The 14,052-nt window shown below is 31.7% G+C and overlaps 2 protein-coding genes across 2 annotated transcripts; both read left to right on the top strand.

The window, feature by feature from the left end:
* The first annotated feature begins 250 nt into the window (after positions 1-250).
* On the top strand, positions 251-1,095 carry LOC107461747 (60S ribosomal protein L12). The gene has a single exon (XM_016080299.3). It carries the CDS (start codon positions 317-319, stop codon positions 815-817), a length of 501 nt encoding a protein of 166 aa, XP_015935785.1. The 5' UTR covers positions 251-316; the 3' UTR covers positions 818-1,095.
* A 4,441-nt stretch (positions 1,096-5,536) lies between these two features.
* Positions 5,537-7,448, top strand: LOC107461713 (aquaporin PIP2-7). Its single transcript, XM_016080255.3, has 3 exons — positions 5,537-5,914; positions 6,071-6,507; positions 6,926-7,448. The coding sequence occupies exons 1-3, from the start codon at positions 5,596-5,598 to the stop codon at positions 7,037-7,039; spliced, it is 870 nt and encodes a 289-aa protein (XP_015935741.1). The 5' UTR covers positions 5,537-5,595; the 3' UTR covers positions 7,040-7,448.
* Positions 7,449-14,052: the final 6,604 nt, after the last annotated feature.

Genomic DNA, 14,052 nt, shown 5'->3' with positions numbered 1-14,052 from the left:
TTACTGCCATCAGCTCATCACTAAGCTAAACACAATGTCCAAAAAAAAAAAATCACTAAACTCAACACAAGAAAAAACGCATAAAATCGTCATTGCAATTCCATTGTACAAATTTACCCTCATCTTTGATGCAAAAGACGCATGATTCCAACGAAACCAAAGTGATTTTGAGTGGCAAAATAGTCATTTTAAGTTTCAGTAACGAGTCAATGCAAAACCCTAGTGACAAATATATACCCTAGTTCTCCCAAACGTTGCGCCTTCATTTCCCTCTTTGACTCTGAAACCCTAGCCGTTTGATTCTTCTGCAGCAACAATGCCGCCTAAGTTCGACCCTTCGCAGGTCGTCGATGTCTACGTCCGAGTCACCGGCGGTGAGGTTGGCGCGGCGAGTTCGCTCGCTCCGAAGATCGGTCCGCTAGGTCTCTCTCCGAAGAAGATCGGAGAAGACATTGCTAAGGAGACAGCAAAGGACTGGAAGGGACTGAGAGTGACGGTGAAGCTCACCGTGCAGAACCGTCAGGCTAAGGTCTCGGTGGTTCCGTCGGCGGCGGCGCTGGTCATCAAGGCTTTGAAGGAGCCGGAGAGAGACCGGAAGAAGACGAAGAATATTAAGCACAACGGGAACATCTCGCTGGATGACGTCATCGAAATTGCAAGGGTTATGCGGCCAAGGTCGATGGCGAAGGAGCTGAGCGGCACCGTTAAGGAGATTCTTGGCACGTGCGTCTCCGTCGGGTGCACCGTCGACGGGAAGGATCCAAAGGATTTGCAGGAGGAGATCACGGACGGAGATGTTGAGATCCCTCTCGATTGATGAAGAAGTTTTCTTCTATTTCTTTTTATTTTTTCTATATTGTTTTTTGTTATCCCTGTTTAATTAGTGTTTTTTTCTTCTGATATAATTTTTGGGAAACTGCTGAAGGATAATTCCAAATTCAATTTACTCTTGAGGTAATTGACAATTGAGATGATGTTGAGGAATTTTTGTGATCCTGTTTAATGTGGAATGCAGTTTTACAAGGATAATGTGTATTATTTTTAGTGTATCTTCCTTCTAAGGGTGGATTGGATTGCATTGTTTTTGTTAGTTTATTATTACATATCTCTTTTATTATTGCATAATTATATTCCGTTTATTCGTGTGCCTATTGTTTATTAGTTGTAGTAGTCCATTTAGAAGCATATGAATATCCAATGATACCTAGCTATCTACTTTATTTTATTCTTAATAGCTATTATAATATATGTTTCTCCATTTGAATTCTGTGTGGAGTTTGCTGCATGGATTGTGTCACTGCGATCAAATCGGTATTACCTTCTCTGAGGATTGTTGCTATTCTAATTTCGTTATTCTCACTAGGTCTTTTACAAGGCTAGTTTTTTTATCCTACATGTCTCATATTCTTATCTGAAATTGATTTATCATTGGTGCATATTGGACTTGATTTTACAATATGGTGAATGAGGTGAAACGTATTTGTTTCTACTAGGTGGTTGTGTTGTCCACGTGGTTTGTTTCTATGATGATGCAATGTTCGTTTCACTATTCGTGTTGTTTGATCTTTTGCACTATTCTTGGCTTTGAAGCCATTTTTAGTCTCGTGTTGTTCTCGCTGCCACTCGTTTTCCCATTCATTCCGAAGTTTTTGCTTCCCCGTTTGTGTATATATAGCTCTTGATTTCTCATTGCATTTCAAATCAATTCAATCAACAGCACTTTCAAATATATCTCTCCCTAGGAATCCTTCAAGCCAACATTTCAATAGTCCCTCGTTTGGTTCTGCTCTCTCTCTCTCTTCGTTTCATTCAGGGACTTAGAGAGAGATCCACACAATAATAAAAGCTTCCATTAACAGAGGCCGTAGCCACCTCTCAAGTAAGACGTTTGTCTTCAATGGCAAGAGAGCTCAGGCAGAAAATGCAGCCCTGGATCGAGGTTGCACCCTTGCTTCTGGATTTCCCTTGGAAGCCCTCCAACTCTCCCAAACTCGAGACCATTTTCGAAGAAAGAGCTGAAGAGTTTGATGGTGAAGACGATGGTCGCGCCGACCTTTAATTGTGAACTGTTTGTTAGGACAGGGCTGGCAATTTCATTGTATCCTTGCAAAGTCAAGGGCAGTGCCCAGTTCCCATTTCTAGCGTCCCTATTCTTTCTGTATTTGAATATGAATAGCGAGACGGCACTCACAAACAATTACAGCGGCAGATGGGAATAATCAGAGATGATGCATTTGTATATGCAATTGTCTTGGATCTATGATGATTTAGTATATCAGTCATTTATTAAGTTGTACATATTAATAATTCTGTAACGTACCATAAAACAATGCCAAGCTACTCATCAATGAGTGTGCTTCGTGCTATGTGTTGAACATCTCTCAATCAAAGTTAAAATTCATGTATTTAAGTTTTATTTTATTGTTCTAGATCTTCATGACTCGTGTACCATTCGTAGTAGTTAAATTTACCTAAACAATTCAAAGGCAGAAACTCGAAAAAACAATGCATGGAGGTTATTTTTTTTTAATTATTTGGGCCGAAACAAGCTTTAATTAAGAATATTGATGACTTTACCTTGAAATATTTTGGGCTTTATCCTTGCTTATTGTTTTCCGGCTTGCTAAGTTTGTTTTTTTATTAAAACAGAATTAACGTTGAAAAAAGAACCTAAGTACAAACTAAATAGGACAAAAACGCAGCTGAAACTTAGTTCAAGTGACAAAATCATGTGTCTCTTAATATATTGCATCCGGATTTGAAACCTGGCATAGACCAAGTGCGAGTGTTCCTGGGAAATACAGTAGAAGTAATTTTTTTTTTACCGAAGTCTAAAATTAAAAAAAAAAGATCCCAAGGAGTTAGGAAATTAATTTAGAACATTATAAAATGTCCATTAGAATACGAACGTTTAATCCCTGACAATTAGGATATCAAAACAATTGTCGTCAGCCCTTCGGTCGGTCATGATTTGCTAATATAAGTATGCAGTGATAGATGACAGGCTGACTAATCATATAATTCCAAACCAGCCACTAATCCTTATGCATTAAAATATCAGAAAATAATATCTCATAGTATACTCAGTGAAAAAGACAAGTACTATTTCAATTTATAAGATTGAATTAGATGAATATAAATAACATATCTTTTATTATAAATATTCTCTAATGTTGATTTTGCAACCACTGCTACAGTACTACTCTCGTGACATGGACAACAAATGTGCCATTCAAGCGATGCTTTTGAGTAGAATTTTATGATAAAATGATACATGTAATGGGAAGATGATGATGATTGATGAATACCATAGCAATCAAAATTCCGGCAAGAATATTGGGCATAACTCTATGTGGTTTATTTAAATTGTCCTATGATATATTTTCAAATATCATGCGTGAAATTTATGAATCAATGAATGGAACGTAATTGAACAATATGATATATATTTGAAAATAATAGAATGAAAGAATGTTGTTGTGGCTGAAAAAGCACCACGTGTCGAACATTTGTTGGCCAGAGATGATGATCAATGTTTGTACAATTTTTCTTTGGCTAGCCTTGATTAAGATAGGCAATGACAATTTCGCTGGTCGGTGCCTGAATTCCAATTAATTTTGTAATTAATAGCTCAATTTCGTTAGCTTATCCATGCGCTTATGTAGAAATGTATTCAATTGCTTCATAAAAAATATGTAATGGATTATGGACCAAAGTTAATTTGTTTGTTAATCATGTCGCCGTCCAATAATTCCTTATTTTTTAATTTTTCTTCGAATATCATGTTATGAAACCAATTATTTTTACTAACCACGCGATAGAAAAGGTTAATCACAAGATATAAAGTGCTCAGAAGGGAAACTGGTCGTGTTTGATTAATAACATGAATTTTGTTGAACAAATCTGATGTATAAATTTGCATGCATGTAGAGTTTATTTGTAAAAACCTTGTTCATAATTATATTGATAATGAATTCGCATTGTAGCATTTACATTAAGGGTGCGTTTAAACTTCAAATATGCAGTCTCTTTTTCATATAATAATATTTGAGGAGATTCCCAAAAACAAGTTAAAATTAGCCATGATTATGATTTAATTTTGCTTAATTATTTATTACATATTGCAGTTAATTAATTAGAAATGGTGGGATCAAAATAGTTGCGAGGGCCATGAGTCCGTAGTTTGTTCTGGAATTTGCTCTGAACCTATCTGAATTTTAGGTGAGTCCAGATAAGTTCATCTGGCAAGCATTCGTCACCCAACAAAAGTGACAACTACTTTTCCTCTTATTTTAATCACATTATCAATTACGTACATATTTAATGATGCCGAGAACAATGATTGATAGCTTTAATTTCTTTTACTTCCATATATAATAATATATATGCGTTTATCTCTTGCAATTTTTTTATGACAATATTTCGTGGCCACTAATTAACTTTAATTTGATGCTTTGCTTCATATAGTTTCATAGAAATGGCAAAAGTTAGATGGATTAAAAGTCACTCCGATCCATGGAGTTAGCTCCATATTAGCCTAATCCCCTGCTATAAATTTTCGATGTAATTTTAGATTTAATTCCATATATTATAAATCTGTTCTTTCTAAAAATTTAAATTTATAAGAGAAGATGTTTAAATAATTATATTTTTAATACGATTTCTGTTTGTTTAATTTTTTTTGTTTAGACTCACTTTCTCTTTTTATTATTAGATTTATACTGAAATTATTTTTTTAGATCAAAATAAATCGAATTTTAAACTTTTATATTATAGAAACTTTGATATATATATTATTTCTTTAAAAAATTTAAACAAACAAAAAGAAATACATAAATAGTTTATACATATTATATCTTATATTTTAAAAAATTTAAATTATATGACATTCAATATTCTTCATATTTTGTAAAAACGTAATACTCATTTTTCATTTTGCAAGATAAATATAGACATGATGAATTGATTTAAAGACAATCCAGATAGTATTGTATTAGATAAGTGTAATTTATGCTAATAAATAGATTTTCTATTGATTTTATTCAAAAGATCTTTCCCGAATAAGGGGAAGAGAAAATGAGGCGCAGTTGTATTTACTTTCTTGCAAATAACTTGCGTATGGAATTGATATTCATTCAAGATGGTTAATTATTACATAATTTCCACAGTAGCAAGCTATAGCTAGGCCATATAAACCACATGTAGCGGTTGAATTATTAAGAACCTTTTATAAGGTTACGTTGGCCCATAGAAACAGAGCACATAAACCTAAACCCTAAGGAAATTTCCAGAAACCAACAAACATTGATTTATAGACTCTTTTTTTTATTAATAAGAGTCGTTGGAAAAGTTAAGGGCAATGCACAGGGTTAATTATTAAGGCGTAAGGTGGGTCCATGCAAGCGAAATCAAGCTAATAAGGGCGGCAAAAAAATAACGTTAATACATGTCATCAAAGAAATTAATTAATTGTGTTTAATTATTTAACCTAGTGTAGTGGCTCTGTTACTCTGATTCCTTAAATACCCTGTTTTGCTGAAACCTGAAAGCACAGAATTGAATTGAATTGAATTGAAAGAGAGAGAGGGGGAGAAAATGACGAAGGATGTTGAGGTAGCAGAGCAAGGGCAAGGAGGAGAGTACAGTGCAAAAGACTATAATGACCCTCCACCGGCGCCATTGATAGACTTTGAGGAGCTGAAAAAGTGGTCTTTGTACAGAGCAGTGATTGCTGAGTTCGTAGCAACGCTTCTATTCCTTTATATAACGGTTTTGACCATCATAGGTTACAAGCATCAGACGGACCCAAACGTTGCTGGTACCAATCAGTGTGACGGCGTTGGAATCTTGGGTATTGCATGGGCCTTTGGTGGCATGATCTTCATCCTTGTTTACTGCACGGCAGGAATCTCTGGTAATTTATAATACTTACTGTCTATTATTTGATATAAAAAGTAATTTATCATACTTCCTATTATTTGGTATAAAAAATAATTTTATACGTATTCAATTAAGTAATGACGCGTGTGTGAATGATCATCTAAAAGAACGGATTTGTTGGTTGGTGTAGGTGGACATATCAACCCGGCGGTGACATTTGGGTTGTTCGTGGGGCAGAAACTATCACTAATAAGGACACTGCTGTACATGATTGGGCAATGCGCCGGTGCCATCTGCGGTGCCGGACTTGCCAAGGGGTTTCAGAAATCGTTCTACAACAGATACGGTGGTGGTGCCAACACCGTCAGCCACGGGTATAACAAAGGCACTGCTCTAGGTGCTGAGATTATCGGCACCTTCGTCCTTGTGTACACCGTGTTCTCTGCCACTGATCCCAAGAGGAACGCCAGGGACTCCCATGTTCCAGTGTTGGCACCACTCCCCATTGGATTCGCCGTCTTCATGGTTCACTTGGCCACTATCCCTATCACTGGTACTGGAATTAACCCTGCAAGGAGTTTTGGACCCGCTGTTATCTTCAACAATGATAAAGCTTGGGATGACCAGGTACTCTATTATTTCCACTTTCAATTCCATACTTTACTTATCATAATGAGCTTATTAGAAAATCAAACAGAAATACCAGCTGTCATAAGAATTTATTATTTTTGTTAATTTTTTTTGTTTATTAATTAAATAATATTTTTATCTTATATTTTTAGATATTAATAATTAATTAATAATAAAAATAATATTTTTTAATATTTTTTAAATTTATATATAATATATATTTTATACTAATATTCGACTTAATATTTAAATTTTTATATATATGTAACATGAGTGTTAAAAAAAATCCGAAATTTGAGTCTTATTTTCATTTTATATTTGAATAAATACTGAACAACTAAATTTTTTTTACCAAAAATATTACTTCCTAGCAATTTTTTGTTTAACAGTGGTAATTGTTTATTTTGATTTTCAGTGGATTTACTGGGTTGGACCCTTCGTTGGAGCAGCAGCAGCAGCAATCTACCACCAACACATTCTTAGAGCAGCAGCAATCAAAGCTCTTGGATCCTTCAGGAGCAACGCTTAATCAAAATCACACCTTAGTTTACTATTTCTCAGACACATCTTTAACTTCAATAATTATCATGGCTTAAACTCTATTATGAGGTTATGGCTAGTGTCTATCTTCTTCGCAGTTATCCCATATGCTGTGTATGGGACCCTCTTCTTGTGTGTTTTGGCTTTCTTCCATTTCAAGCTTAGCTGTGTGGTGGGTTTGAGGGCAAAACAGGCCAAAACAAAATGTGGGGTCACATCAAAATTGTAGATAAGCACGCATGCTTTTGTGTTCTAAGGGTGTATTTTCTATCCCCTTTTGTCCTTTCTTTCTCTTTTTCTTTTTTCTTCATGTATTCTTCATCATTATGTGTTGCCTTCTGTATTATGATCCTGTGCATTATCCTCATTATTAAGTTATTTTTCACTCTTTTTCGTTATATTTTTCTCATTATATACTTCACATCAAACTGTTAGTACATTGCATGTGTTATTTATAAGCTTCTTGTGATAATTGCTTGATCTCTTCTACATGCAAAGTTAATTAGGCTAATATAGTACTTATCATAATAATACAAATTTATACTATTTTTATAAGTTGATATTATAAAAATTTCTGGTCACTCAACTTTTCTTAAAAATTAAATACCAATTTTCCTTATAGAAAAAAGAGTGAAATTTTATAGCCGAAGCTTATTTTAGCCAAGAAGTACACATAATTCTGGAATGTTCTTCCTGAATTAGCCAGTGTTATATATCTCTGGTATATTAATTTAGGGTTATTAGTTCGGTAAGCGTAACATATCACTCACTATCCATCTTAGTGTCTTGTGCTTTAATTTGAAAACCGATAGTGACAAAAGCCAAAGTGTTGTGTCACTCAACACTAGACAAAATTAAAATTTGTTGTGCTTTCATTATTAAGCTAAATAAATATGCAAATTGAACTAGCTACAAGTTTCTCGAGCTTTCACTTAATTAATTAAGCTAGCCTTAATACTAGCATTAGGGGTTTAACATTATTGTCAACTGTTTGGATCCTTATCCGAATGTATTAAACTATTGCAAGGATCATAATAAATAGTGGAGGATGGGGGTACCCTAATTATTGTTATTAAATATATAAATTAAATTAAATAATCGTTTTGGACAAAAGTTTATTAAGTAAGGCTTAATATATTATCATCTGGCTCGACTTGTCTGATGGTGATGATATTATTGGACGTGACTTGTTCCTTTTTTGCATATAAAACTATAGCTTGTGGATGGTATTTATGTTTCCCTTTTTATATAAAACATAATAAAAAAAAATCGTTTCAGGATATGCTATAATAATATACGGAAAGAAATAGTAACACGTTAGGTAACGGGGTTCCTTAATTTTTTCCACATAATAGATAATAGATTAGTGAGCTGAAGTACCTGTCTTTACCTTATTATTATTTTTTTAATGTATCCCATTAGGTGTACTTTATTTGTTTAATTAATGGTCACAATTAAGCATATCATCTTTTTTAATAGGAATGATGTATATGGTGGCTGGAATTATTATCAATAAAAGAATAAAAATAATATTTACCCACTAAAAATTAGTCACTAAAAATCAATTATCACCTAGTTTTAATTTATATTTATTGTGCTTTTATATTTTAGAGTAAAATGATAATTAAATTTTTAAAAATTCTGATTATGGACTAATTAGTCTTTAATGAAAAATAAAATATTAATAAAATCTTCCATAATAGTAAAAATTGGATGTATGTCCTTCCAATCTGTGAATAAATAGTTCAAAACAAAATAGAATTACTCATGTATTTCGTTATTTACTGTAATGTCTGTCCTAGTAATGTGACATGAATATAAAAATAATTTAGTTTTAGACTATAAAATATTTATTATCTTTTTGAGTTTTCATATAATATTTATCAACTGTTCTTCATTTATCATAAATTCTAGCAAAACAGTAAAATTTCACTCCAAAAATTATTAAACAACTTTCAATGAATAAATATGTCACAGTAATTAATGGTACATATAGACAATATTTTAAATTTTACGTGATAAATTGATAGAAAAATTTTACGTATTCACCGCTTATTATCGTAAAAAACTAAATTGATATTTTTATTTTTTAAGACTAATTAGTCTAATATAAAAAATTTTAATCACCTAATAATCACTTTACTCTATATTTTAATATGTATTATTTTAGTATACTTCTGACATCACAGACAACAAAAATGATAGCGAATTAATGATTATGCTATTTGTAATTAGTTCCTTCATGATTTGAGCATTTTCGAAATATGTCATCATTATCATCATGTGATAAGATAGAATTAGAAATCATAATTCATATAAGGTTCTCGCCAACACACATTATATAACATTTCCGGTTAACAATAAATGAATTCGACAAGTACCGAAACAAGAACATATTCTTGTTGCATATATGTTGGGTTAAGAATAATGAAATGCAATTCTATATGTTGATGTATATATTGACGAAAATTGCAGAAAATGAAAGTTTGGCTTCATAATTGCTTCAATTATGTTATTTGATTGGAGTAAAAAAAACAATGAATAGACGTGTAGCATAGAGCATAAGAATAGTTGATTGTTTTGTTTGTCGCATATTCTCTTCACAAAACCCGCATATCCATCACTCAAATATTAGGGGATAAATATAAATCTTGTGGATTATTAAACCCACGTATTTGTGGGGTTATATAAATATAATTAGGATCTCAATTAATATTATTTAGTACATCTGAATATTTATTATAGGAGATTACGTCTTTATTATTACGATTCCCTTAGTACTTATAAATACCCTTTCATATTGTATCATTCCAGATAACTTGAGTAGACAATTTGAATACACAACTTGAATACACTGCATCTTTTTTCCAGTCTAGTCTCTTGTTTCTAACATAGTATCAGAGTCATGGTATCCTCCTTGAAGAGAATAGATTATTTTCCTTGCGGTGAAATCATGTAGTTTTTGTCTTTTAATTTTTTTCTATGCCATTTTTCTTTGCCTTTTGTCATTTCTTTGATACTTTTTCACCTCACTGACTAGCCTATTTTGAGTTGAATGATCAAACACCATTGTCATCTTTGGTAGTTACGTCTGTGTACTCTCGTGGCAGTTTCATCTGCGTTTTCTCGTGGCAGTTCCGTCTGCGTTTCGTCTGTATTTTTTTGTGGCAGTTCCACGTACGTTTTTTTCGGCAGTTTCGTCTGCGCTTCCTTCAGACTAGCGACAGTTCCGTCTGCGCTTCCTTCCGGCAGTTTCATCCGCACCCATTTTATCAGTTTATGCAATTTTTTCTCTTTATTTCGTTGTTTTAAATAAGTTTCAAACTCAAGTTGTGACTTGAGTTTGATGGGAATATTAGAATATAATTATAATCAATTAGAATCAATCTGAATATTTATTATAGGAGATTATGTTCTTATTATTACGATTCTCTGAGTACCTATAAATATTCTTTCATATTGTATCATTCCAGACAACTTGAATAAACAATTTAAATACACAACTTGAATACACTGCATCCTTTTTTCAATATAATCTCTTGTTTCTAACATATAAATATACATTACATATAGAAATATCAAAGAGTAAAAAGAAATTTAACAAGTCCTATAATTTTAAATCCAACAACAATGAATAAGAAAATTTTCAAATCATATATTGGTCATACTTCTTATCACTAACAATAATAAAAGAGTTAAATTAAAAAAATAAATGACTTATAAATAAAGAATCGGTAGTTTACATCAACAAAATATTTTACTATATATAAAGACATATCAATAATAAGGATTTAAGTATGATAGTCTATTAGAGAGAAAGCATATTTACCAAAAAAATAAATAAATAAATAAAAAGAATAATCTAAGGATATATTTATTTACAAAGGGAATTTAATTTTTCTTCTTAAATATTACATAAATCAACCATTTTTAATAATTTTAGTACAAAGGTCATTTTTAATAATTAATTCTTCCTATCGATTTTTTAGAATAATTTTTTCTTAATCAATATTGATAGAGATCAAGTTGATTTTTTTTAAATAATTTTTGTTTCTCATGATATCTCCCAAACCGACAAGTTAAAGACTAATCTGTTTCGGATTGAAGCTCCATTAAGAGTTTGTCGTTTACCAATAAGTTATTGCATACACAAAATTCGAACCTTCAAATTAGTGAGCTGACTACTAAATCAACCCTTAAATTTTACTCTAATTTATTGACCATATTATTTTCTGGTTTTCGGGTTGTTGCAATTAACTCTCTTTTTGGTTCAACTTTGGGTTTCAACTTTCAACAAACTTCAATTTTCTCCGTTTCTAGAAAATCTCGAAGCATTATTTTTTTACAAATGGGCCATGGCCAAAGCAAGGGATGCCTAAACAGAATTTTTTTTTCTTGATAAGGGCCGAAACAGAAATTAATAGATCTTAATTGCACCACCCAAAAATATAAATAGTCCATAATCATGAACCCCGACCCAAAAAAGCTACTAAGCGAGCACGTTAAGAAAAAGAAAAAGAAAAATGAAAAGCACATTCACGATTACCATTCATGTCACCTAATATAAGAGAAATGCATTAGGCATGAACTATATAATATGCATGTACAAAAGGAAAGAAAAAACACCAAGCTGGTATGATTTTTAATGTTTCATGATATCACATGCATGGTGTGGCCTAAGTGAAGAACATAAATGCACATTTTGTGCTATTCACCTCTTTAATTTGCATGCGCAATTCAATTTGTTTCTTTGCAATAATGTGGAAGTGGCATGCTAAATCAATAATAAGTCCTTTGCTGCCTTTCTAAGCTAAGGTTACCCCACTTAGAGACAAAGCTAATTAAGCATAAACCTTCATAAATAATAAATTAACCTTCATATCATGGAAATGTTACATAAGATATTTTCATTATTTGACTAATAACACGTGCATGTCACTTTGGAGGAGAAACTGAGTTTGTAATTAATTAATACTAAATACACCATTAATTAATGCCATGGGTTTTTATTGGTGATTTAATAAGGATGGATGACTTTATTTAATGATTTTAATTACTGTAATTATATGCATTGGGGATAATACACTCTAAATTATAACTGTATAAGTATTCTTTTTAGGATCTAACAAATAATAATTGATGTAAATGATATTTATTATGCCCCATCCACTCTCCAATAATACCAAGTACCAACTCAATTTGAAATATGCTTTGTTAGTTGTTAATTGGAATCTAAAATAAAGTAGTTAGAGTTGTTATATCTATTACACTTGCACCATCAGAATAGAAAAAAAGACACTTAAAAAAAATACTATTTACTTTCCTGTAAGATGTGAAATTTATGTTGTGTGAATTTCATACCCTATTTAATAAAAAAAAAATTCTAATTGTTTATTCTCTTATATATTAAGTCAAAATATATTCATCTATCATTAGATATGATATAAATCATCATGAATCATACATGATTTGATTTCAAAAATAGAAATACTTATATTTACTCCATATACAAAATAAAAATAAGTACAAATAAGTGAATAACACATTTTATCTAAATAAAAAAAAAATGGAACCAACTTAATATCTCAATTTACTATTAGCCAGATCAAAAGGCTAGACTGTTTAGTAATTGCAAAGAGTTCAATGAGGGGCTAAAATCAGAATCCACAATAATTGGGTCTTCCCCATTTTCCCAACAAAAATATAAATATATAAACATTAAAGTCCAATGAAAAATCACTTCCTCATATATAGTAGTAACTCATCACCATTATAAAAGCCACTAAAACCATCCACAAGTTTTGATCATCATCCAAAAAATTCTTCACATTGTAATTAAATCCAAAAGTGGTTTAATTTTAGAGATGAAGAATCTCACAAGGCTTTCCTTCTTCCTCTTCATCACTATCCTTTGTGTCTCAGTTGTCACAGCAGAAGAAAGAGCACCCCATGGTCTTGTTTATGTGAAACCTGAAGCTTTTTCACCATCAGCATACAATTTCTTTCACCCCATCAATACCAATGCAAGGAAAAAGAAGCCTGAGACCAAAACACAAGAACCTTGTAGTGCATCATCATCCAAATGTTCACCAATGTCAGTTACAGCACAATCTGAAGAAGCAACACAAATTCATGAAAGCAAATCCTCCTCATCATCCACAGAGGAGGATAATAATGTTAACAAAAATATTGGAGCTGGTGGGATAGCAGGCATTTTATTTGGTATAGTTTTTGTGGTGCTTTTAGGTATGAGTGTGTACCATTTTAGGGTCACTCGCTCTAATAACTTGGGCAAATCCAATAATTTTATCCAACCATCTTTATCTGCATAATAATTGCCTACTAGAATTAATTTACTTTGATTAATTAGGATTGCATTAATGTATAATGCCTCTCCACTTTGATTTTGTTACTCTAATATTCCACTTTCTTGTTAATTTGTTTTTGATGGTGACGGTTATGTATCTACTTTTGTGATAACAATGTTCTAGAAAAATTAAAATTGAAGTGTTACTTATCAAACAATAATACAGCACAAGAGCATTTTCTCAGTTTTAGAGGAAAAATAAAGAATTTTAGATTTAAAATTTTTTTTTTCATATACAAGGAGCATGGTTTCTGATGGACTAAAGACTACTTCTCAAGCCCAGACCAGTAATGTAAGGTATACATACATTAAGTGTTTTCATTTTCAAATACCAACAAAAAAAAAGAGAGAAAGTATAGAGGGCAAGTACTATTGTTGAAATTTGGCCAGCATTTAATCATCAAAAGAAAAATTATTAATCCTACATCATTAGATGTCATCTCACACTATTAAAAATATTGATGATGGCTAATTGATGGCTAAACATCATAAATTTTGCTGGTCCCTTAGCACTGATGTTTTCATTTTCATATGATTTTTTAGGAGTGGATTGGTTTAGCCATTTTTTTTATTTTTGATAAAAATAAAAATAAAATATAAAAATATATTTAGTTAAATATTTTAATATTATTTTT

Source organism: Arachis duranensis, chromosome 8 (assembly GCF_000817695.3).
Source record: "Arachis duranensis cultivar V14167 chromosome 8, aradu.V14167.gnm2.J7QH, whole genome shotgun sequence".
NCBI lineage: Eukaryota > Viridiplantae > Streptophyta > Magnoliopsida > Fabales > Fabaceae > Arachis > Arachis duranensis.
The sequence above is the reverse complement of the archived record's forward strand: the minus strand, read 5'-3'. Positions and strand labels throughout refer to the sequence as shown.

Excerpts from the sequence above, each read along its gene's own strand:
- LOC107461747 (XM_016080299.3), top strand. The coding sequence starts at position 317 with ATGCCGCCTAAGTTCGACCCTTCGCAGGTCGTCGATGTCTACGTCCGA.
- LOC107461713 (XM_016080255.3), top strand. The coding sequence starts at position 5,596 with ATGACGAAGGATGTTGAGGTAGCAGAGCAAGGGCAAGGAGGAGAGTAC. Across the intron at positions 5,915-6,070 it reads CTGCACGGCAGGAATCTCTG|GTGGACATATCAACCCGGCG; the intron begins GTAATTTATAAT and ends TGGTTGGTGTAG. Across the intron at positions 6,508-6,925 it reads ATAAAGCTTGGGATGACCAG|TGGATTTACTGGGTTGGACC; the intron begins GTACTCTATTAT and ends TTTGATTTTCAG.